At 40.2% G+C, this 25,489-nt stretch overlaps 1 protein-coding gene across 6 annotated transcripts in view; it reads right to left on the bottom strand.

Annotated features, from left to right (window-relative positions):
* Window positions 1-20,876, bottom strand: part of tcp11l1 (t-complex 11, testis-specific-like 1) — a 28,453-nt gene extending 7,577 nt beyond the window's left edge. Inside the window, exons 1-7 of one of the 6 annotated variants that reach the window (XM_060839066.1) lie at window positions 20,775-20,870; window positions 15,593-15,624; window positions 15,013-15,213; window positions 12,865-12,997; window positions 11,029-11,149; window positions 8,968-9,188; window positions 7,511-7,647 (exon numbers count right to left, since the gene is read on the bottom strand). In XM_060839066.1, the coding sequence (XP_060695049.1) occupies window positions 7,511-7,647; window positions 8,968-9,188; window positions 11,029-11,149; window positions 12,865-12,997; window positions 15,013-15,166 (766 nt within the window). In that variant the 5' untranslated portion in view covers window positions 15,167-15,213; window positions 15,593-15,624; window positions 20,775-20,870. Of the gene's footprint in view, window positions 1-7,510; window positions 7,648-8,967; window positions 9,189-11,028; window positions 11,150-12,864; window positions 12,998-15,012; window positions 15,214-15,592; window positions 15,625-20,774 lie in introns of those variants that run through there. The other 5 variants (XM_060839069.1, XM_060839068.1, XM_060839065.1 and 2 more) reach the window with 5 other exon arrangements.
* Window positions 20,877-25,489: the final 4,613 nt, after the last annotated feature.

Genomic DNA, 25,489 nt, shown 5'->3' with positions numbered 1-25,489 from the left:
GTGCCATCTTAATTTCATGTTAAGACCATAAGACATAGGAATGGAAGTAAGGCCTTCGGCCCATCGAGTCCACTCCGCCATTCAATCATGGCTGATGGGCATTTCAACTCCACTTACCAGCGTTCTCCCCGTAGCCCTTAATTCCTCGAGACATCAAGAATCTATTAATCTCTGCCTTGAAGACATTTAGCATCCCGGCCTCCACTGCACTCTGCGGCAATGAATTCCACAGGCCCACCACTCTCTGGCTGAAGAAATGTCTCCGCATTTCTGTTCTGAATTGACCCCCTCTAATTTTAAGGCTGTGTCCACGGGTCCTAGTCTCTAAATCTCTAAAATAGGTTATCTAGTTATTGTCACAATGCTGTTTACAGAAGCTTAGTGTGCAGAATTTTGTTGCTATTTTTCTTACATTACAATAGTGACTACACTTCATTCGCTGTAAAACTCTTTAGAAGAATCTAATAGGGGCCTGAACAATGTGGGCCATGATGAGAAAAGTGGTAGAACTGCATGAATTATCCAACAAGGCCTATCTTGACATCAGGAACAGCTTGCTGCAGCCTTCAACTAAATTCTAGGCGTCAAGGCAAGATTCTCACTAGGCAATGGTGAGTTTCCTATTAAAGATGATTACTGCAAATTAACAACTTCATTTACTACAGATGTCATCTTATTAACATGCAGTTTTCTATCCTATCATCGACTGTAAGCAAATCAGACATAGATTTCTCCACATGAGAGGCGAAGCATGTACCTTATGACATCAGCTCACTGCTTGCTCCAAAGGGCCTCAAGGTTGGACATTAAAACACACTATGTAGGCATTTATCACATCCATTCCATGTCCACAAACATGGCATCCAACACTTGCCAATCTAAGAATCCTCATGGCACATCACCAATCCATTTACAGGATGCTTCTGCTCTTCAAAGCTGCACTTCACAAAGCAATGGCAACTACCACTGTAATGCTGCAGGAAAGACACGTTGCACTCAGCTCATGGATTGAACAAGATTGTATCTCCAGACTGTTCACTTCTTCTCTTAGCATTCACTCACTTTGAGTCTACCTTGATGCTCACCGCATCGCTGCCATGCCCTTCCTTTTTGCAACTTTCTATTGAGTCAGAGATAGCAGGCTCACAGAACTATTGCATTGTTGTGCCATTTAGTGCAGATACAAAGACAGGAAGCTAATCATGGTTGTCAGCAGTTCTCAGTCAATTCAAGCAAGTTAGTCTTTAGTTTTGGGGGGGGTGGTGCAGGGAGTGGCAAGCACAGTAAGTGAAGGGCAGCCTCTGATACTAATCAGGGATATGGATACATCCAGTCAGTCACTTAGAGCTGTCAGAGTCAGGATCCTCTCCTCATGACTCTGAGGATGAGAAATTTGATGTTAGGCAGCTCACCACCTATCTTGAACCTCTCAGTTCTTTTACCTGTCCAAGCTGTTTTCCTCTTGCTGGTGAGAGAGGCAAGTACTAAGACAGATCAATGTGTGTGGCACAGCTGTTACTTTTGCTGCAAGTCCAGTGGGTGAGTGACAAGTGAGACTAGCAGAGCATGAGCCTCTGGGAGGTGGGTACAATTGCAGAGATAGATTGAGTTTGGGGTATTAGACTGAAGATGGTAGAACTGTTATGACCCATTGGAGTAGCATGTTACAAACTGAACCCTGCTTGTACCAAATGCTGATGATTTTTTAAGGTTTGCACAGTTCGCTGTTTACATGAATTTCACGTAGAGAACGATAGAAAGCATAGGCCGGATTTCCCTCCTAAACACAATTTACTGTAAGTAAATAGACTATAAAATCTTTGGCATAATACAATGTTAATTAAAACTCTAATTCCCTTATAAATACTCCTTTTCCTCTCTCATGTTCTCACAGACAAATAGACAATGGCTCCAATGTTGAGATGATGCTTCTTCAGCTGATTTGACACCTTGTAGATCAGATGTCTTTCTCTGGGTGCTTCCACTGGTTTGTAAAAAGTACACAGTAACTGATTCACTTAAAAATATCTCTGATTTATCAATTCCAAAGTCAGCTCACAGCAACTGCTGCAAGAAAGGCTTTCTTCAAATTTGGACTAAATTTTATACTGCAGGTAACAGGCAACTTTTGTAAAGGAGAACAATGGCACCTGCTTCTAAGGTGGATAAATCCCAGGACCTGATCAGGTATACCCTAGAACTCTGTGGGAAGCTAGAGAAGTTATTGCTGTGCCCCTTGCTGAGATATTTGTATCGTTGATAGTCGCAGGTGAGGTGCCGGAAGACTGGAGGTTGGCTAACGTGGTGCCACTGTTTAAGAAGGGTGGTAAGGACAAGCCAGGGAACTATAGACCAGTGATCCTGACGTCGGCGGTGGGCAAGTTGTTGGAGGGAATCCTGAGGGACAGGGTGTACATGTATTTGGAAAGGCAAGGACTGATTAGGGATAGTCAACATGACTTTCTGCATGGGAAATTATGTCTCACAAACTTGATTGAGTATTTTGAAGAAGTAACAAAGAGGATTGATGAGGGCATAGCGATGGACGTGATCTATATGAACTTCAGTAAGGCTGTCGACGAGGGATCCCCATGGGAGACTGATTAGCAAGGTTAGATCTCATGGAATCCAGGGAGAACTAGCCATTTGGATACAGAACTGGCTGAAAGGTAGAAGACAGAGGGTGGTGGTGGTGGTGGAGGGTTGTTTTTCAGGCTGGAGGCCTGCGACAAGTGGAGTGCCACAAGGATCGGGGCTGGGTTCACTACTTTTTATCATTTACATAAATGATTTGGATGTGAGCATAAGAGGTACAGTTAGTAAGTTTGCAGATGACACCAAAATTGGAAGTGTAATGGACAGCGACGAAGGTTACCTCAGATTACAAGAGGATCTGGACCAGATGGGCCAATGGGCTGAGAAATGGCAGATGGAGTTTAATTCAGATAAATGCGAGGAGCTGCAATTTGGGAAAGCAAATCTTAGCAGGACATATACACTTAATGGTAAGATCCTTGAGAGTGTTGCTGAACAAAGAGACCTTGGAGTGCAGGTTCATAGCTCCTTGAAAGTGGAGTCGCAGGTAGATAGGATAGTGAAGAAAGCGTTTGGTATGTTTTCTTTTATTGGTCAAAGTATTGAGTTTAGGAATTGGGACATCATGTTGCGACTGTACAGGACATTGGTTAGGCCACGTTGGAATATTGTGTGCAATTCTGATCTCCTTCCTATTGGAAAGATGCTGTGAAACTTGAAAGGGTTCAGAAAAGATTTACAAGGATGTTGCCAGGGTTGGAGGATTTGAGCTATGGGGAGAGGCTGAACAGGCTGGGGCTGTTTTCCCTGGAGCATTGGAGGCTGAGAGGTGACCTTATAGAAGTTTACAAAATCATGAGGGGCATGGATGGGATAAATAGGCAAAGACTTTTCCCTGGGGTCGGAGAGTCCAGAACTAGAGGGCATAGGTTTAGGGTGAGAGGGAAAAGAAAAAAAAGAGACCCACGGGGCAACTTTTTCACACAGAGGGTGGTATGTGTATGGAATGAGCTGCCAAAGGAAGTGGTGGAGGCTGGTACAATTACAACATTTAAAAGGCATTTGGATAGGTATATGAATAGGATGGATTTGGAGGGATATAGGCTGGGTACTGGCAGGAGGGACTAGATTGGGTTGGGATCTCTAGTCAGCATGGACGGGTTGGACCAAAGAATCTGTTTCCATGCTGTACATCTCTATGACTCTATGTCTTTCTCTCCTTCTCTCTGTCTGTGTCTCTAGAACTTGTTTCCAGTTCCAAGCTGGTCAGCTAGCTGATAGCTTATCATCTTCAATTGTAAACAACTCCTCAGCTCCTGACCACGTACACATTACAGGAACAACAGCCACAAAACAGAATTCACAATAGTTATCAACTTCCTTGCCATGAAATTATGCAGCCATCCTGGTAAATTCATGTTTTTTAAAAAAAAATTCTCATTGCAGTCCAAAGTTTTAAATAGACATGGTCTTTAAAACCTTCGGGTAAAAAATGAGGTCTGCAGATGCTGGAGATCACAGCTGAAAATGTTTTGCTGGTTAAAGCACAGCAGGTTAGGCAGCATCCAAGGAACAGGAAATTCGACGTTTCGGGCCAGAGCCCTTCATCAGGAATGAGGAGAGTGTGCCAAGCAGGCTAAGATAAAAGGTAGGGAGGAGGGACTTGGGGGAGAGGCGATGGAGATGTGATAGGTGGAAGGAGGTCAAGGTGAGGGTGATAGGCCGGAGTGGGGTGGGGGCGGAGAGGTCAGGAAGAAGATTGCAGGTTAGGAGGGCGGTGCTGAGTTCAAGGGAACCGACTGAGACAAGGTGGGGGGAGGGGAAATGAGGAAACTGGAGAAATCTGAGTTCATTCCTTGTGGTTGGAGGGTTCCCAGGCGGAAGATGAGGCGCTCCTCCTCCAGCTGTCGTGTTGTTATGTTCTGCCGGTGGAGGAGTCTAAGGACCTGCATGTCTTCGGTGGAGTGGGAGGGAGAGTTAAAGTGTTGAGCCAAGGGGTGGTTGGGTTGGTTGATCCGGGCGTCCCAGAGGTGTTCTCTGAAGCGTTCCGCAAGTAAGCCGCCCGTCTCCCCAATATAGAGGAGGCCACATCGGGTGCAGCGATGCAATAGATGATGTGTGTGGAGGTACAGGTGAACTTGTGGCGGATATGGAAGGATCCCTTGGGGCCTTGGAGGGAAGTGAGTGTGGAGGTGTGGGCGCAAGTTTTACATTTCCTGCGATTGCAGGGGAAGGTGCCGGGAGTGGAGGTTGGGTTGGTGGGGGTGTGGACCTGACGAGGGAGTCACGAAGGGAGTGGTCTTTGCCGAACGCTGATAGGGGAGGGGAGGGAAATATATCCCTGGTGGTGGGGTCCGTTTGGAGGTGGCGGAAATGACGGTGGATGATACGTTGTATACGGAGGTTGGTGGGGTTCTGTCTTGGTGGCGGTTGGAGGAGCGGGGCTCAAGGGCGGAGGAGCGGGAAGTGGAGGAGATGCAGTGGAGGGCATCGTTGATCACGTCTGGGGGGAATCTGCAGTCCTTGAAGAAGGAGGCCATCTGGGCTGTGCGGTGTTGGAACTGGTCCTCCTGGGAGCAGATGCGGCGGAGACGAAGGAATTGGGAATATGGGATGGAGTATTTACAGGGGACAGGGTGGGAGGAAGTGTAGTCCAGGTAGCTGTGGGAGTCAGTCGGTTTATAGTAGATGTCTGTGTTGAGTCGGCGTTAAAACCAACAAGTGTGGTGCTGGAAAAGCACAGCCAGTCAGGCAGCATCGCAGGAGCAGGAGTGTCGGCGTTTCAAGCATAAGCTCTTCATCAGGAAACAATGACTCTCCTGCTCCTTGGATACTGCCTGACCAGCTGTGGTTTTCCTGCACCACACGTTTTGACTCTGAGCTCCATCATCTGCAGTCCTCACTTTCTCCATGGTCTGTAAAGCATTTACACTGGCAGATTGAAGATGGTTAATGGCCTTCTTCCTACAGTACCATGCATTCCTCCAGGAAAGAAAGTCGGCACTGGCCAGGCTGGCATGGTCTAGTGTTGTAGCCTCCCCTGATGGTTCCAAGTAAAAAAAATCCTTGTCTCTACACTACCGTGTCTACCAGGACCCTGCCCACAAAGCATTAAATTTATCTTGTCTACCACATCCAAGGGAAATGTCCAGAACCAGGGCAACTCTGGATGAACAATGATTTGCATAATATAAAACAGCCTTTTACACATGGCAGCAGCACCAGGATAAAGGGTAAGTGGCGAGATAACACGAAGCGTCTGCAATAGAACGTGAACAAGTTATATGAGTGGGCAAAAAATTGGCAGATTGAATATAACTTGTGGAATGTGAAATTATGCATTTGGACAGGAATAGAACAGTGGAGCATTATTTAAATGGATATAACAGCAGAAAGCTATAGAACAGAGGGATATAGGAGTCCTTATTCATGAATCACAAAAAGCTCGCATCCAAGTTCAGCTGGCAAATGGAATGTTGCCCTGTATTTCAAATAAAATGGAATATGAGAGTAGGGAAATTTTGCTAAAATTGCTCAAGACAATGGTTAGACCACAGTTGAAATACTGTGAACAATTTTGTGCCCATTATCTGAGGAAAGAAAAACTGGCATTGGAGGGTAGTCCAGAGAAGGTTGCCTCCACTGATAACAGGTTCAAAAGGGCTGTCTTATGACGAGAGATTGAGTAGATTGTATATATTCACTGGAATAGAAAATAGTGAGAGGAGATGTTTCCCCCTGTCAGAGAATCTAGGACCAAAGGGCACAATTTCAGAATAAAAGATCACATTTTGAAGACAGAGGTGAGGAGGAATTTCTTCTCTCAGAGGATACTGTGGAATTCTTTACCACAGGCCAAGTCATTAAGCATATTCAAGTTTGAGATTGACAGATATTTAATCAGTAAGGGAATCAGACATTATAGAGAAAAGGCAGGAAAGTGGAGTTAAAGATTATCAACCATTATCTCATCAGATTCGATAGACTGAATGGCCTACTTCTGTTTCTATGTATTTGGTCTTTTTATTTCGTGTATGGGGTATGGCAATCGTAGAATATGGCTGGAATCAAAAGGGGGCCTGGCATTCAGCAGGGTAAGTAGTTAATGACATGCATTTGGTGAGATGTGGGAAGAAAAGTCAACAGGTATTGTGGAGAGAAATCCTCTGTGAAACTCGACAAAACTGATACTTAGCTAAAAATGTGTTGCTGGAAAAACGCAGGAGGTCAGGCAGCATCCAAGGAGCAGGAGAATCGACGTTTCGGGCGTGAGTCTTTCTTCAGGAATCTGAAGAAGGGCTCACGCCCGAAACGTCGATTCTCCTGTTCCTTGGATGCTGCCTGACCTGCTGCGCTTTTCCAGCAACACATTTTCAGCTCTGATCTCCAGCATCTGCAGTCCTCACTTTCTCCTAAAACTGATACTTAGCCAAAAAATAAGATTCACCTGTTTAAGACATCCAGAAGTTACACAAGTTGTTATCTAAATGTGTATTCTTTCCTCTTATAGAAAATTCGCTGATATAGATGATCATTAGCAGCATTATACTCTGTAAAGTTCAAGGCAACAATACCTATCTGCTGTTAAGTAAGCAATGGTGAATTCAAACAATTATCAATGAGAGGTCTGTGTCATTTCCAAGATTTGACACAGTGCATTGTTCTTTCTTTTCAAATGTGACATAGAAAATTAAAAATACAGAAATACTTCATAGATTTCTAATCATTAATCAATCTTTCTTTTTAAAATTCCGAATAAATATCTGGTATTACCATGTAAGTCACTCTATTATCAATGATAACCATATGAAGAGCTGGCTTGGAAAAGCAATCTTAATTCACTTCCAAGGTTCCCTAATCAGTTTCTCCAATGATGTTATCACAATTCATGTTTACTTATTTTTTTTACAAAAAAATTTAAAAATGAATTCCTTTTTAATAACTTAATCTTTAAGAAGAATCTTTCAACTCTTACCATGTTGTTTGTCAAAGAATTCTTGGAAACTCTTCCGTTCATAATCAACAGACTGTTTCATTAAGTGTGGTCGAATACTGCTAATAGCAAAATTCACCATGTCAAGTTTCATTAAATCCAGCACTGCAAAAATCTCCCTGTATATACAAAACACAATTTAGAGAAAGTCATGGTTTACAATCTGTGATTTTCACAGTAGGATTGTGGCTATTAAGAGGTAAAAACAATGACTGCAGATGCTGGAAACCAGATTCTGGATTAGTGGTGCTGGAAGAGCACAGCAATTCAGGCAGTATCCAAGGAACAGCGAAATCAAGGAGCTGCTCCTTGGATGCTGCCTGAACTGCTGTGCTCTTCCAGCACCACTAATCCAGAATTGTGGCTATTAAGAGCACAATTCTGGGCATCATGATATCATGACATGTTCCACTGAGATCAAAAAATAGGACAAAACACAATCATAATACAGAACAGTCTTTGGCAAGTAAGCTTCATAAAAGTATATTTTGAGCAATTAAGAGTACAATCACTTCAGAGCAATCTAAAGCTGCTTTTGTGAAAGGGATACAACTGGACTATTGCATTAATGATCATTCACAATTGGATAATACTGCCAGGGTTTTATGTCTCAGATGTCTAGTCTTTTAATACTGCATGGAGTCAAAGACCTACAATTCATTTGGAACCACCGCAAAGTTGGCAATTTCTTTAACATGCTGGATATGCATTCTTCTAACATTTATGTGCACTTTTTAAAGCAACAGAAATTTCATCCATAGTCAAGAAAACAGACAGCAGGTAGATTACAGCAGTTCAGGGAGGAAGCTCACCACCACCTTCTCAAGGGCAACTAAGGATAGGCAATACATGCTTGCCCAGCCAGCAACACCCTTGTCCCACGTAAGAATAAATTTTAAAAATACAGGATCTTCTAATTCTACACTGCATCCAGTTGGTAAAACGATAGATAAATACTTAAATTAAAGATAATAAATCATAGCAATAGGCCACTTCAAATAAGGAAATTCATGAACATATTGCTTCATGATGAAAGAAGCAGATGTTAATTAAAACGTTTTAGGCCTAAGCTCATTTTATTTATGGTTGGAGATTTAAGTGACAGGATTGAATCAACAATTCCAGCATGTTATTGAACAACATACATTTACATCATATTTTTAATCTCATAAAAGTACATGGATGAGCACTTGAAATGTCATATCATTCAAGGCTGTGGGCCAAATGCTGGAAATTGGAATTAGTGTAGATAGGTTGGCATCGACTGGATAGGCCAAAAGGGCCTCTGCTGTGCTGTGTGACTGACTGAAATGTTCTAAGGCACTTCGCAGAAGTACAATAATACAAAGTATGACATCAAGCTACATAAGGACATATCAAATCAGATGATGAAAAGCTTGTTCAAAGTGCTAGGTTTTAAATTTTAAAGCATGTCTTGCCTGAACAATTCCACCACGTCTGTGATACCTCTGATGATCTTAATATCATCATCCCTGATAGGAGCACAGAGAGTTCCCATCATCCCGATGATAAAGTCAGCTAGTTTCGGGATGTGCAGTGCACCATTCACAGCCTCTTGCTTTATGAGCTCCAGATCCAGAACCTCATTGATTTGATTCCTTAACCTGGTATGACCCGGCAGCAAGAATGACAAGAGACTCTAGGAAGTAATGTTTATTAAGTTAGAAGATTAAACTAATATATCAGCAAAATTAAGGCTTCAAACATTTTCAATGTGTTATCACACACTAAACCATTTAGTGAAGTTTACAGAGCTGCCTCAGCAGCATTTTATTAACACCACATAGCAACTGTATTCATCTTATCACCTTTGCCTCCCATTGGGTTTCTCTACATTATGTCTGCTAAATGGCTTTACGTTATACAATGAAAAATCTAGATTATTGGACTATGTAGATCAATTTTGACCTTTGCTTATATACACAAAGATTTTACAGATAGAATATTATAAAACATCACTGTAAATTCTCAAGATATTTATGCCCCTTCCAATGCAGCAATTATTAAACAAACTGCTGTTTTGTGTCCATCTGAGCCGAGATTGTTGGAATGCAAAATGATAGAATTGAGACTTTCCCTATCTCTGTGGCTCAGGGCCACATTTGCATTTAGTTCATTATCCATAGACCCATTTAGGCAGGCAGCTTCCTGATCCGACAAAATGGATGTTTTATAAATCATGCTATTCACAATAATGACCTCCATAATTCAAAATTTACAGTAGTTCAAAAAGAAAACTGAGGAATACTCCAGGATGCACTGCACAGACTGAAGCCTTAATCTCACATCGCTGAAGCAAAAAGGTAACAACAATGACTGCAGATGCTGGAAACCAGATTCTGGATCAGTGGTGCTGGAAGAGCACAGCAGTTCAGGCATCATCCAACGAGCAGCGAAATCGACGTTTCGGGCAAGAGCCCCTCATCAGGAACTGCCCGCATCGCTGAACCTTGCCAAGAATTAATTTATTCCTATATTCTATTAACATTGTCATAAAATACAGGTGAGAATGTAAGCCATTCAGTTCATTTTTCAAAAAAAATTCCACACAAACTCGCTTTCAAGGATGCAAACTCCAACTTATCAAAATGTGCTTAATAATAAAGTTCCAACCTCCTTTCAATGAAAACTTATTATAATAGGCAATTGTACAAACTTCCAAAGATTTGAAAAATAATATTACAGTTACTGATTTTGGGCTGTGTCCATGTTACCACTGTCATCTCTCTTCCTCACATTAGTGAGGTTTTGCCTGACTAACTTGGCAGGGGAGGCAGTGAAGAGGGCAAGGGGTGGACTGCGTTTGTGGGTTCAAGCTGGTGGGAGAATAAGGAGAGTTTAAATTGCTTGCTATCTCCCTTCTTCTGGGTAGTTGTAATGTTTAAAACATTTGTCAGCCAGAGTTTTTCCATATGGAACAGAAAATTTGTGCTCAATTCCTATTAATACAGGCAATGTGCCAGCACTGGTATGGTACCAAGCAAGGAGCCCAAATTCATATCATTGAGGCAAATTGTAAAAATAAATTTAATATAAATTCGATGTTTAATTCTGAGGCAAAAACCTGAACTCCCTCTCTGTACATTCACAAAATGGACTTACAACAGTTCAAGAAAGCAACTCACCACCACCTTCCCATGAACAAACAGGGATTAACAACAAAACCAGAAAAACTCACATCTTAAAAGTGAACTGAAAACCATATATACATCAACACAGGCTAGCAACAAAATAAAATAACCATGAAACTACTAGTTGGTCATAAAAATTCAAATTCAGTAATTGATTTTATGGGAAGAGAAACTGCAATACTAAATCCTCTCTACATTCTGCCAACACCTCCTCAAGAAAACAAGAGTGGGCAAGTCAACAAAAGTTAGGAGGTGCTTGTGATACTAAATATTCCCAAATAGTAATCAATAAAGGATCACATTTTCAAGATTAAATGTAGGTAAAATAATCCTGAAATAAGATCTTACCTCTTTAATCTCACCTAGAAGCTTAATAGCATGGTCATAAACTGGTGGATCTTCATTCAGCTGTGCCCGTAAACTGTCCCAGAAAGCCTTCTTCATAATGTCTTCAAGGGTTTTCTCAAAACTATACAGATATATTTGGAATTGTAGGCTTATTGTGAGAATGACTGCATAACATATATTGTATGATAGTAGCTTACTCACATTTAGACAGTGCTTTATGCAGAAGATATCAGCCAAGCTAACTGATTAAGCTATGAATATGCCTGATTCTTTATCATTAACTGAATACAAATGCCTGAGTTTTCATATGGAATAGTTGATCTGGCCATTTAAAAAAAGCTACTAAGTGACAGGTCCCTGATGCAAGGTAATTAGATATTGGTTTCCACAGATTATTTTGAATATGAAAAATGCCTACAATCACTGTAGCGAAACCAGGTACAAGTGGAAACCCACACCAATTATGTACTTCAATATTTGTACATTTTCTCTCCATTAAAATATTTTAATACAAATCAATAACAAATAACTAGATAAGAAAACATTTGGTATCTGATGAACACAGTTATGCAGAAAGGGAAAGGTAACTCTAGGAGTTTTAGATTGTGGATAAATTTTAATGCAGGCTTCTGAAGCAAGTGCAGCAAAGACTGGAAACTATGAGATCATGTGGGAAGCTGCAGTACAGAGTGAGGTTTATTTGAAACTCTAGGCTAAGTTATACAGAAAAGCAACAAAGTAGCGATGTCGCATAGGTATCTGAGGTCAGTAAATAGGTAGTTATATCAAATTTGCCTATCCCTGGCTAGAATTAAATGGTACCCTCCAACTTATATATGCAGAGTATGGAGATAATGGGCTGCCAGATCCACAAACGTTCATAAGTGGTGCTTTTAAGGCAAGGTCTCATATTCTGAATGGAAGGTCAGCCATTGTGGATTTGTCTTATATTGGAGTGGAGACCTTTACCAAAAGGGAAGAGGAGTCCAGAAAAATTTCAAAGGAGAGGGACTGGGAGGCAACAGCCTGATTGATAAATTTGGCTTCCAGTCCAACAGACTGCAACTTCAGGTTAGAAGCTTGCAGTGGCAATAGCAAACACAGTAGGAGTTCCCAACCACGAGAGTGTATGAGCAATGCTACAAAGTCTTCGTTTTGAAGCTGTCCTCACAATCCCAAGCTGTAAGGGATAGGCAAAAGTGAGGACTGCAGATGATGGAAACCAGAGTTTAGATCAGAGTGGTTCTGGAAAAGCACGGCAGGTCAGGAGCATCCGAGGAGCAGGAAAATCGATGTTTTGGGCAAAAGCCCTTCATCAGGATTTCTGATTAAGGGCTTTTGCCCAAAACTTTGATTTTCCTGCTCCTCGGATGCTTCCTGACCTGCTGTGCTTTTCCAGCACCACTCTGATCTGAGCTGTAAGGGATGACCAGCGAACTATAAAACAGGTTCAATCTGAGATTGCCAGCCTCATTATAATAGTTCAATTGCTAACTCGCCTTCTGGGAGTAGCTGCCCATCCCTTGACCCCGTCTCCATCAAACGCCGAAGTGGACAAGTTAGAATCAGTTTTAAGAGTTTTTAACATTTGAACATTTTACCCAAACCACTTGTTTTCAAAGTTAAAATTGCTCCTAACATATTTAATAAATCATATGTAATTCATTCAGTTCATGCAACAAGAAGAAAAATTCAAATATAAAATTAAGAATGAAGAATCATTTATCACAAGGTTGGGTGTATCTAACAATGAACTAATACATATACAGTCTGTCTCCACAGATTAAAAGGGCTAAAATAGAAAATAAGCACTTCTACTCTGTTCAAAAAGCCTACCTGCTCTCTGGTAGATCACGCTGTTTGATAACAAAACTTTCATCAACTACAATCTCATGGGCTAGAGCCATATTACAGACTCCTTTTTCTGCCTCAATCAGCTCTTCTACAGAAACCAAGTTGGGAGGTACTGCTAGAAGCACAGGAAATACCATATTTACTCCATTTTGCTCACAACACATGATCATGCAGAATGTTTCCACTAAGCTGCATTCCACACACATGCTCGTAGCTTCTGCTTCCAGAAGCGGCAGCTGCTGCTGCACATGTACCTTGGAGATCCACACAGCAGCAGGAACGGTTAGATGAAATTAGAAGGAACATGAATGTTGAGTTTTTATTTTACACAACATTGAGATCACTTTCAGTAGTGAAAGCAACTCAAGAGGCATCAGGTCTAGCTCCTGACATGCAGCTGTGGTTGAAACATAGATTCAGGTTAGTAAATTCAGGATATAAGTGTGTCAAATATTTAGCACCAATCTCATGTCTTTTAAACATCTATTTAAATGTTTTGTAAAAATATAATTTTAATATCATAACATTCTACTTCCAAAATTGTTCTATTCAAATCATTCTTGTATTCCATTTATAATGGGACTTCACATAAATAGAAAGACCTGCATTTATGTGGCACCTTTCAAACCACAGGTTGCCTTACATATAGTCATAAAGATGCACAGCATGGAAGCAGACCCTTTGGTCCAACTCATCCATGCTGATCAGATTTCCTAAACTGAACTAATCCCATTTGCCTGCATTTAGCCCATATCCCTCTACATCGATCATATCAGTGTACCTTGGAGATCCACACATGTCTTTTAACATGTTGTAATTGTACTTGCCTCTACCACTTACTCTGGTAGCCTGTTCCATATACACACCCACCCTCTGTGTGGAAAAAGTTGCCCCTCAGGTACCTTTTCCTCTCATCTTAAACCTATGTGCTCTAGTTACATTACAGTGAATGAAATATGCTTGAAGTGCAGTCACCATTGTAATTAGGCAACATGGCACCCAAATGGTGCTCAGTAAGCACCAAAAAACAGCAATGCGATAATAATCACATAATCTGTTCTTTCATATAAAATAAAGAACTGCAGATAATGGAAATCAAATGCTTAGACATAAAGTGCTGGAGAAACTCACCACATCTGGCAGTATCTGTAGAAAGAAAAGGGAAGGATCACTGGACTCAAACCATTGACTCTGCAAGATCTGCTGAGATACTCCAGTACTTTGTGTTTTTTTTTGCAATATTGGTTGAGGGACAAATATTGGCCTAATCATCAGGGAAAACTCATCTGCTCTTTTCAAAACAGTGTCCTGCTTCCACCTGAGACAGTAGTCCATTACAATACTAACATTGCATCTGAAAGTCATAGTACTCCCTTAGACTAGTATTACTACTTTGCCTGCTCAGAACCAAAACTGCGATGCCATAAACAATTGGCCTTAGGAAATGTTGACATAAATGTCAACTTTTCTCCCCTGGGCACCTCTAAATTTATATAAAGCACTCATCTCCAAGTTATTGTAGACAACAACTTCCAGATATGCTCATAACCTGCATGAGCACAGCAGTTCAGATTAGATTAGATTAGATTTACAGTGTGGAAACAGGCCCTTCGGCCCAACAAGTCCACACCGACCCGCCGAAGCGAAACCCACCCATACCCCTACATTTACCCCTTACCTAACACTATGGGCAATTTAGCATGGTCAATTCACCTAACCCGCACATCTTTGGACTGTGGGAGGAAACCGGAGCACCCGGAGGAAACCCACGCTGACACGGGGAGAACGTGCAAACTCCACACAGTCAGTTGCCTGAGTCGGGAATTGAACCCGGGTCTCCGGCGCTGTGAGGCAGCAGTGCTAACCACTGTGCCACCGTGCCGCCCACGCTGCCACCGTGCCGCCCACAACATTAACAAGAGTAAAACTGAAATTACAGATTTTCATGCTGGTTAGGTAAGTGGCAAGTACAATGCTTGCTTCGAAAACGCACCCTGTTGCTCCACTGTAGATTTTGAATACTGAAGTTTCTAAGCAGGATGGGGTGGAAAACTTTGTATGAGACAACCTCTGTGTTATTATCTTTTTAAATTTGCAAACTATATTAGAAATACATGAATACAAACTTACATGGAAGAGTATTTCCACTGTGGGAAATTTCAGTACTCTGTCTCAGTCGACTTTGTAGATTCTGGGCTTCAGAATCATCCTGTCTATTATGACAAGTGCTTTCAGAGTCTTCTTCCACATTGTGTGTGTGTGGTTTATCTGGCTCCAGGGGCATGCTTGATATGCTTTGTGTGTCCTCTGTATTGAGTTCTGTCCTAGAACCTAAAAAAGACCATGCAATGACCATTGGAGTCCTGCAAAAATGGAACTTTCCTCTCAAGGACAAGAGTTTTTTTTAGATACCTACAAAATATCCAATTAAAAAGAGCAGTCGCTTCACTTATTGAATTAATGAATTACAATAACAGCAACTGGTTAACCTGCATCATAAAATCTAATTTTCATGAGATGACATTGGACAAAATATCCAAAATGTTTACGAAATCCTGTCAATGGGATGTGTACTGCGTACATTACCAGATTGATAATAGCATTTAAAGGACTAAATTGAGAGGATAAGTTGCATTCCTTCATGTTTGAACAGCAGAGGATGATTTAACGATAAAAGGATTCAGTTAGGAAGATAAAGAGAAAATATTACCTCTGATGGCAGAATTCAGAACAAAATGTCACCTGAAAATTATAAATAGGATATTTAAGAGTGAAAGAATACACAAAGTGCTTAAAAATCCAGTACTCTCCCTGAAAAATCTGTGAAGGTTTGGTAAATTGACATTTTTAAACAGACCGTGACAGGTTATTTCTGACTACAAAAGAATTTGGAACAAAGGCATGTAAACAGAACTGAAATACAGATCCACCATGATCTGAATGAACAACAGAACAAACTATTGAGACGTTAAGGGGTTAATTTGCTCTGCTGACCTTCAAGAAAATTAGAAGTCTCAGAGTAGGGTTGTATGTTTCTCTTTTGGCAGCATCCGAGGAGCAGCAAAATGGACGTTTCGGGCAAAAGCCCTTCATCAGGAATAAAGGCAGAGAGCCTGAAGCATGGAGAGATAAGCTAGAGGGTGGTGGGGGTAGGGAGAAAGTAGCATGGAAAGTAGACTCCCAACCTCCTCTAGCTTATCTCTCCACGCTTTAGGCTCTCTGCTTTTATTCCTGATGAAGGGCTTTTGCCCGAAACGTCCATTTTGCTGCTCCTCGGATGCTGCCTGAACTGCTGTGCTCTTCCAGCACCACTAATCCAAAATCTGGTTTACAGCATCTGCAATCATTGTTTTTACCTTGTGTGTTTCTCTGTCTTGCAGGTAAAATGTAAAAAATTTACATTGCCATCTCCTACTATTCAAAGTAAATTAACATTGTCACTTCCTACTATTCAGCGTAAATTTACTTTATTAGATTAGATTACTTAGTGTGGAAACAGGCCCTTCGGCCCAACAAGTCCACACCGACCCGCCGAAGCGCAACCCACCCATACCCCTACATTTACCCCTTACCTAACACTACGGGCAATTTAGCATGGCCAATTCACCTGACCCGCACATCTTTGGACTGTGGGAGGAAACCGGAGCACCCGGAGGAAACCCACGCAGACACGGGGAGAACGTGCAAACTCCACACAGTCAGTTGCCTGAGTCGGGAACTGAACTGGGTCTCAGGCGCTGTGAGGCAGCAGTGCTAACCACTATGCCGCCTATACAGGAGATAAGAACATTGAAGAACAGTAAGAACATTGCAGTTAAAATTCTGACCATACCCTGCAGTTAAAAAAACATTGACACCAGATCTTGTCATTGAGGAATAATTTACATCACATTATTTCCAGAAATAATCAAATCACTACATTGTGTCTTGAGTGGCAAGTGACTATAGGGGAGTAGCTGGAGGTTGTCTTGTGGGCATTACTGATGGTGATGTAAAATTTTATATTCAAGGGAGGACTGTTCCTTTGGTTCAGAGAGATCTCTTGACATGGTTCCGTAAGCATTGTGAAGAGTGTTAAGCGTTCCTCCAAAGCTTGTACTTGCTTAATAAATTTTGGCTGTTCACACCAAGTTGGCGTATTGCAGTTCCGTCTGTAAGAATCTCAAGAAAAATAACCTAACACTATAATACAAAATTCTGCACAAGACTACTTCTTGGGAATTACTTACTATATTTTCAAACAGAGTACAAGATTTAATGGGGCGGGGTTGGGGTGAGATAAAGAGAAACCCACAGTCTTGAATCACGCTAGTGTGACAAACTTTTTCTAGGAAGTTGTACATAAAGGAAAATTTCTAATTCATTTCAAAGGTCTGTTTGAATGTTGCTATTAAGAATTTGTTTGAATTGTAAAGGGATGCGTTATGATTTTCTTGAATAATAAGAATTACTGGGCCTATGTGGCTTGGCATTTCTTGATCTGAGGCAGACCAACAAAAAGTTAAGATACAAAAAGGCCATGTGGCTGGCAGTCACAAAATAGGCCGACAAGAAAAGGGACTGGAGAGGGAAAGCAAACCATGCTCAGATGCAAAAGGCAATGATGAACTTAGAGAATTCTTGCAGGATGAAGCAACTCATGTTCAGGAGGAGGTCAGTTTTTTTGTTTGGCAGAAAAGGAGACCACTTGAAAGTACTGTGCAAGCTGACTCTGACAGTTTAAAACCTGGCAGATTGTGTGAATAGCTCAGAGGAACTAAAAGACTAGGTGCTTCCCAAAATGAGCTAGGATGTCATTGGTTCATCAGCCAGAAATGTAAGATTATTAGGTTACTGACAGGAAGGCTAATTGTTAATATCTAACTATTATTAGCAGTTATCTTTATCAAAACATTGACTTAATTAGACATCCTTCTTTACAGAATAATAAAATAGGAAAATTTGGAAGTATGCTAAAGTAGAAGGAAATGGAGAGCTTGAACCTACTTTTAAAATTACTTATTTTCAACAAAAGGAAAGGCCTAACATGAAAAACTGTGTGCATGTCTCTACCAAATAAGGAACCACGGCATATAAAAGCATTGTTATACAAAGGTCATACTTACCCAAAAGAAGTTTAGTAACAGTCACGTATACTATTCCTGATTAGCTAAGGAAAGTGTCCTCACAACATAGATTAAAATGACTAGGGTGAGGGAGGGGTTAATTGAATAGCTGGCAGTATAAAAGAGAGTTTCACTTCGTTTTAAACGGTGCATTTAACTTCAAGTTTTCTTTATCAGTATGAGATAATCAATACAGAAACCACCTTTTTAGCTTCAAGTTTTGAGCAAAAACAATGATTGACGGGTTTAGTAATTTATTTTGCCGAACATTAAATTCCTTCTCAAGTATATAGAAGGTATCGACTTTCAAACTTGGTGCTGTAATGCAGACAATATACTAAATTATTGACTGTATATATGCAAACAATGTAATATTTTTAAACGTACTTAGGATACAACACTAAATTTCCTCTCAAATTTATATCTTGCTATAGACACAGGAGCTTAGCCTTTTGCTAACCTTCACAAAAAAGATCCTTCTGGAACAAAATATTATTTGTTAGTAGGTCAAGTCATTAGTGTCTATACCCGGGGACAAGAACCTCATCTTAGAACTGACAGCGCTGTGAAGTTCTGTGAATACTTTCAAACATGGATTGGGGACAAGCTGTGGTGGTCCACTGCTGGCAGTTGAAATCTTGGGAATTGTCCCTGTTGCAGTTTCAACGAACATTTGATGGTCATCCCCAATGCCGCATATTGTTGATCAATCACCCACCTCTACAAGAAATGTAAATCCTTTCTGCTTATAAATATTCAGTGTTTTAGCTAGGTGATCTACACTGCAGTAAATAGATGTTAGAGATAAATTAGAAAGGGAAAAAAACCAACACCAATTTGCCTTCCTAATTATCATCATAGAGTCATTGAGCTGTAAAACAGGGAAATAGATACTTCAGTCCAAATCGTCCAGATATCCTAAATTAATCTAGTCCCACTTGCCAGCAGCATTTGGCCCATATCCCTCTGAACCCTTCCTATTCATATACCCATTTAGATGTCTTTTAAATGCTGTAATTGTACCAGCTTCCTCCACAGAAGCATTTTCTGCAAATTCCACATTAATTGTTAGATGTGCCTTGGATCAGTTCAGAGGAAGTTCCCTAGACTGATACTTGGAATGAGTGAGTTATATCTTATGAGGAAAGGTTGGAAAGACTGGACTTGTTTCTGCTGGAGTTCAGAACAATGAAACACTCCTATTCTAAAAAATGTGTTTATTTTGACTCTTTTCAAAAAGTTTTCTGTCTGTTAACCAATTCTCATTCTACGATTTTATATATTACAAACAATTTCATCAGCCCTAGCCCTGTGTAACACCTATTGTGCGGCCAAATATGGAGGAGCCGGTATTGGACGGGGGTGGACAAAGTGAAAAATCACACAACAGGTTATAGCCCAACAGGTTTATTTGGAAGCACAAGCTTTCGGAGCGCTGCTCCTTCCTCAGGAGGTGTTGCCCCCTACTTCTGGAGTTAAATCAAGTCACCATTCACTGATCTGAATAACCATCTGATTAAGGAGCGGCGCTCCGAAAGCTAATGCTTCCAAATAAACCTGTTGGACTATAATCTGAGGTTGTGTGATTTTTAACTTTGTCCAAATATACTACATTCTCAGTTTCTCCCTTGAGCTTTAAAAAAATCTAATAGATTTATCAAAACCATCAGAAATCTGTTGACCCGTCCAATTGTATTAAGATTTTCAAGTTACTCTCTTTGAAGTAGATTTTGGTATATTGTTCCCTGATTGATTCTACCGAACAAAGAAAATTTACAGCCCAGGAACAGGCTCTTCGGGCCTCCAAGGCTGAGCCAATCCAAAAATCTACTGTCTAAACCTATATAGAGGATGGCAGGTGCCTGGAACACGTTGCCGGTAAGAGGTAGTAGAGGCAGAGACGGTAGATTCATTTAAAGTCTGTCTGGACAGATGCATGAGTGGGTGAGGAGCAGAGGGACACAGATGCTTAGGAATTGGGCGATAGGTTTAGACAGTGGATCTTTGAGGAAGTGACCAAGTTGATAGATGAAGGAAGGGCTGCAGATGTCATATACATGGACTTTAGTAAGGCGTTTGATAAGGTTCCCCATGGTAAACTAATGGAGAAAGTGAAGTCACGTGGTGTGCAGGGTGTTCTAGCTAGATAGATAAAGAACTGGTTAAGCAACAGGAAGCAGGGAGTAATAGCTGAAGGGAGTTTCTCAAAATGGAGAAAGGTAATCAGTGGTGGGGCCACTGTTGTTTGTGATATACATAAATGATCTGGAAGAGGACATTGTTGGTCTGATCAATAAGTTTGCAGATGACACCAAGATTGGTGGAATAGCAAAAAGCGTAGGGGACTTTGGAAACCTCCCATATATCAAATGTGGATTTTTCTTCAAATAGCTGTATCCAATCCGAGAAACAGAGTTTCAATGAAAAGGATGAAGCTAACAAGTTAAGGATGGCATCAAGTTGAAAGAAAGAACTTGATTCTGTGCAAATTAATGGTAGAAGTTGACAAAATTTTAAAAATCTGCAAAGGGCGAAAAATGAAATGTTAAAGGGATAAAATAACATGATGATAAATGAGGGAAAAAAGCTTTAAAAAAGGAGCTTCTACAAATATATTTTTAAAAGTGGTAAAATAATAAAAGGATAACACTGATTAATGACAGTTAACAAATATTTTGGATGTCTTCATGAATAGAAGACACTAAAAGCATCCCAATTATCATGAAAAACCAGGAAGAAATGGCAAACAATTATTACTACCACAGAAACAGTAGAAGGCAAACTTACGTGACTAAAGGCTAGCAATTCACCTGGATCTGAGTGCCTTATCGTGGTGTCTTCAAAGAAGTGGCTGCAGAAACGGATTCATTTGTTCTTCTAAATTTTTCTACATTTTAGAAAAATGCCAGCAGATTAGAAAACTGCAAACAGTCCAATCCAAAACAGCAGGAACAACAGGCCAGCTGCCCTAATATCTATCAGATCAATAAAAAGCTAAATTCCATTATTAATAATTCTCAACAAATACCACTTGCTTAAGTATTTCTTTAAATGTTTTCTACTCCTCATCTATCATCACTTAAATGTTCCCATTTAATTTCCTAATCTGCCTCAGACAATTCATCCCACAGATTAACATAGTGTACCCCACTTGCTGGGCATGGCTCTGCTTGGCACAATACTGCAGCAGTTTGCTGCTGCTTTCTTGTGATTCTGACTGACCAGGAGACTTCACCATTTTTACCCCAAGACAATAGCAAATAGGAGGTACAAAAACTGAAAGAACTGTGGATGCTGTAAATCAGAAACAAAACAGAAATTGCTGGAAAAGCTCAGCAGGTCTAGCAGTACCTGTGGAGGGAAATCAGAGTTAACGTTTCAGGTAGAGGGTATGTGTTTTGGGTCGATGCGCATACTTGTAAGTAGGCCAATGTTGATTGCCCATCGCTATTCGCCTTAACAAGGTATTGAAGAGCTTCCTGCTTGAACTGCTGCAGTTCAGATTGTTTAGGTGCACATACAGAGCTACTTGACAGTGGGTTCCAAACCTTTGACCCAATAATGAAGATGAAACAGTGATATACATTTCCAACACTGGATGATATGCAACTTAAGTTATATTTGATGCTTGGAGCAACGCTGGATGAATTCTCCCTTAGTGGTTTGATATAACTGTGCAACTTGATAAATACATTTCAGTTAATAGTTATGCGCCAATCTTGTGGGTCTAGAGTCAGATATCTAGGCCAGACCTGGTAAATACAGCAGATTTCCTTCCCAAAAAGGACATTAGTAAACCAAATGGAGTTTTATGACAATCAGAAATTTATATTGTCATCATTACTAAACACAATAGCTTTTTATTCCAGATTTATTTAACCAAATTCCCCAAAAGCAGTAGTGGGATTCAAACTCAGTCTTCAGCTATTAGCCCAAGGCCCTGGTTACTAGTGCAGTATATAACCATTTTATTCTGTTCCACACAAAAACATGAATTATGATGCACAATACATAGTTGTAACCTTCATATATTAAACAGTTGTCTTAAATACTATCCATGATCCTTATACATAATTTTACAGGTATAGTGTCTCAAATCTGGCAATCCAAACACCAGAGATGCCCAAAAACCAGACATTTTCATAAAATTGGTATGCTAATTTAGTTGCTACCAAACAAGTAAAATAACCAATCAAGACAATTCATCTAGTTTCTGCATTGATGCAATAGCCAGCCAGATTAATTAATGGTTTTGTGGATCTTTTCTTCCATTAAAAGCAACCTTAGATCCCATTTAATCGAGTTTGGCCCATTTAATGAATCTCTGACTAATTCAAGTGAGACTCCAATTTAGCACAAAATCAGTCTCAAAAGTTGTCAGTTTTGAGACATTGTACCTGGATGCTTTTGAGCTTTTTTGAATGTTGTTGAAGCTGCAGTTGTAAACAGGTTCCATTCTTGAATCCATTTGTAAGTTACTTTGTACAGAAGTCGGAACACAATGCAGAATAGTATAAAATAGCTGTTTGTAAGTACAGGAAATGTTCGTATGTCAGATCTTTAAAATTTCACCCTGTACAGGATCCCATTTGTAATACAAGCATGCCTAATTCAGACAACTGTCAACTGGGGGTCCCCTGTCTTTTTTCACATAGAATCATCGAATTATCTGAAGCAAGAGGCTATTTAATCCAACATACTTGTGTCTTTTCTTTGGTAAAGTTTTCCAATTAGCTCTCAGCCTTTCCTCATAGTGTTGTCATTTCTTTTCTTCGAGTAATTATGTATTTTCTTTTTGCTTGAACTGCCCTCTCATAATGTCAGAAGTAAGGATGTTTGCTGATGATTTCATAATATTCAGCACCGTTAGTGACTCCTAAGATAATGAAGCAGTCTATGTCCACATTCAGCAAGACCTGGACAAAATTCAGACTTGGGCAGAATAGTGATAACATTATTCAAGCCATAAAAGCACCATACAGGAAAAGGTCTCCTTCAGCAAGACAAAATCTAACCATCATCACTTGACATTAAATGGCAGTAAGATCACTCAACATTCCCCCACTATCAACATTCTGGGGTTTACCATTGACCATAAACCAACTCTGATCAGCCACAGAAATACTGTGGAATTCTGCAGTGTGCAACTCACCTTCTGATTCCCAGATGCATGCTCATCACCTACAATTCAGGAGTCTGAGGGATATTCTCCATTTGTCTGAATGAATGCAACTCCAACAACATTCAAGAAGCTCAACAGCATCCAGGACAAAACAGACTGCTTGACTGTTACCAGGTTCAACACCTTCAATATTTACTCCCTCTATTACTAATCCACTATGGCAGCAGTGTTTATCAGCCCTGAGATGAAATGCAACAACTCATCAATGCTTCTTTGACAGCACCTTCAAACTTGGAACCCTTACCACCACAGATCAAAGGCAGTGGATGCATAGGAACACCTTGACATACAAGTTACTCTCCCTATGGTGCACACCATCCTGATTTAGAACTACATCACTGTTGGTGTAACCACACCATTTGGACTACAGCAGTTAAAGAAGGTTATAGAGAGTGATTGTTGATATATGCTGACCTGACAAGCAATGCCCATATCCCATGAATGTATTTTTAAATTATTATATAATAATTACAATATTTATTTTAAAATTCTCTGCTATACTTCACTATATTTATCTTTCTTGAAGTTTGTTACTATCTTCATTGTTTACTAGTTTTTGTGTTTCATGTATCTACAAAGTTTGAAACTAGGGTCTATACCCCTCAATAAATTCAGGGTCATGGCTATACATCCAAATGAGCAGTTATCATAATCTGACCAGATCAACTGTGCACGTCCTTCCTGTCTGAAAAATAATTGTTCACCAATGTTATCTGTTTTAAATCCTTAGCCAATGTCAAATCAATATTGTCATTGTCTTAAGTTTTGACAATAAATATTTTATTGTAGTGTGTAAAATATATTTTGCAAGTCCATATGCATCCATCCTTTTATTGTTTATCAGGCATCTCCAATAGTTCTTTAGTAAGTACAATCAAATTAGTCAAATATGAATAGTATTTAATAAATTAATGCTGACTTTCATTTATTATTCCTTGGTTTTCAAATGCTCATTTCTTTTATAGCAGATTATTGTCTCAAAAACTTTCTGCATCACTGATATTTGCAACAAGACCTTCAGTTCACAGGTTTATCCCTCTCCTCTATTTTGAACAGGAGTGTTTAAGTACCTCCACTCTACCTTTTTTTTATTCTCTTCTATTGCTCTTTATTCTGTATATCATTATTATTTACTCCCTTATTGCTATAATGACAGAGTGTAATTCCCTCATCAAAACAAATGTAAAATATTCATTTAGTAACTCAGATATAGCCTCTGCCTCCACAAGAAGATATCATTTTTGGTTCCTAATTGTCCTCGCTCTTCCCTTAATAATGAAAAACAGAAACTGTTGGAAAAATTCAACAAGTCTGGCAGAAACTATGGAGAGAAAAACAGACTTGATGCTTTAAGTCAAATGACTCTTCTTCCTTTAACTGCCCCTTTACAATTTTCATGGTTATAAAAAAATTCCATTCTCATTGGTCACTGATCTATTCTCAAATGTGATCTTTGATATAAGATATACAGCACAGAGACACATGCCAAGTTTCAAAGGAAAAACAATTACATTGATATAATAAAACAAAGAACTGCAGATGCAGATGTTAAATACAAGTTAACATTTCCAGTTAATGTACATATAGGTGATCACTTTTTACCTGGATAGAAGAAAGTTTGTGTTTTCTTCTTGCTTATGAGCATAGGAAATAGGCACAGGAATAAACAATTTCACACTATGTGTCTGCTTCACTATTCAACAGGGACTAGCCATTTGGATATAGAACTGCCTCAAAAGGTAGAGGACAGAAGGTGATGGTGGAAGATTGTTTCTCAGACTGGAGGCCTGTGACCAGTGGAGTGCCATAAGGATCGGTGCTGGGTCCTACAGTTAGTAAGTTTGCAGATGACACCAAAATTGGAGGTGTAACAGACAGCAAAGAAGGTTACCTCAGATTACAACAGGCCAGTGAGTGGCACGGTGGCACAGTGGTTAGCACTGCTGCCTCACAGCGTCAGAGACCCAGGTTCAATTCCCACAGTCCAAAAATATTCAGGTTAGGTGAATTTGCCATGCTAAATTGCCTGTAGTGTTTGGTGAAGGGGTAAATGTAGGGGAATGGGTCAGTGTGGACATGTCGGGTCAAAGGGCCTGTTACCACACTGTAAGTAATCTAGTCTAATCTAATTTTGACCAGATGGGCCAATGGGCTGTGAAGTGGCAGATGGAGTTTAATTCAGATAAATGTGAGGTGCTGCATTTTGGGAAAGCAAATCTTAACAGGATTTATACACTTAAGGGTAAGGTCCTGGAGTGTTGCTGAACAAAGACACCTTGGAGTGCAGGTTCATAGCTCCTTGAAAGTGGAATCGCAGATA

Source organism: Hemiscyllium ocellatum, chromosome 18 (assembly GCF_020745735.1).
Source record: "Hemiscyllium ocellatum isolate sHemOce1 chromosome 18, sHemOce1.pat.X.cur, whole genome shotgun sequence".
Classification (NCBI taxonomy): domain Eukaryota; kingdom Metazoa; phylum Chordata; class Chondrichthyes; order Orectolobiformes; family Hemiscylliidae; genus Hemiscyllium; species Hemiscyllium ocellatum.
The sequence above is the reverse complement of the archived record's forward strand: the minus strand, read 5'-3'. Positions and strand labels throughout refer to the sequence as shown.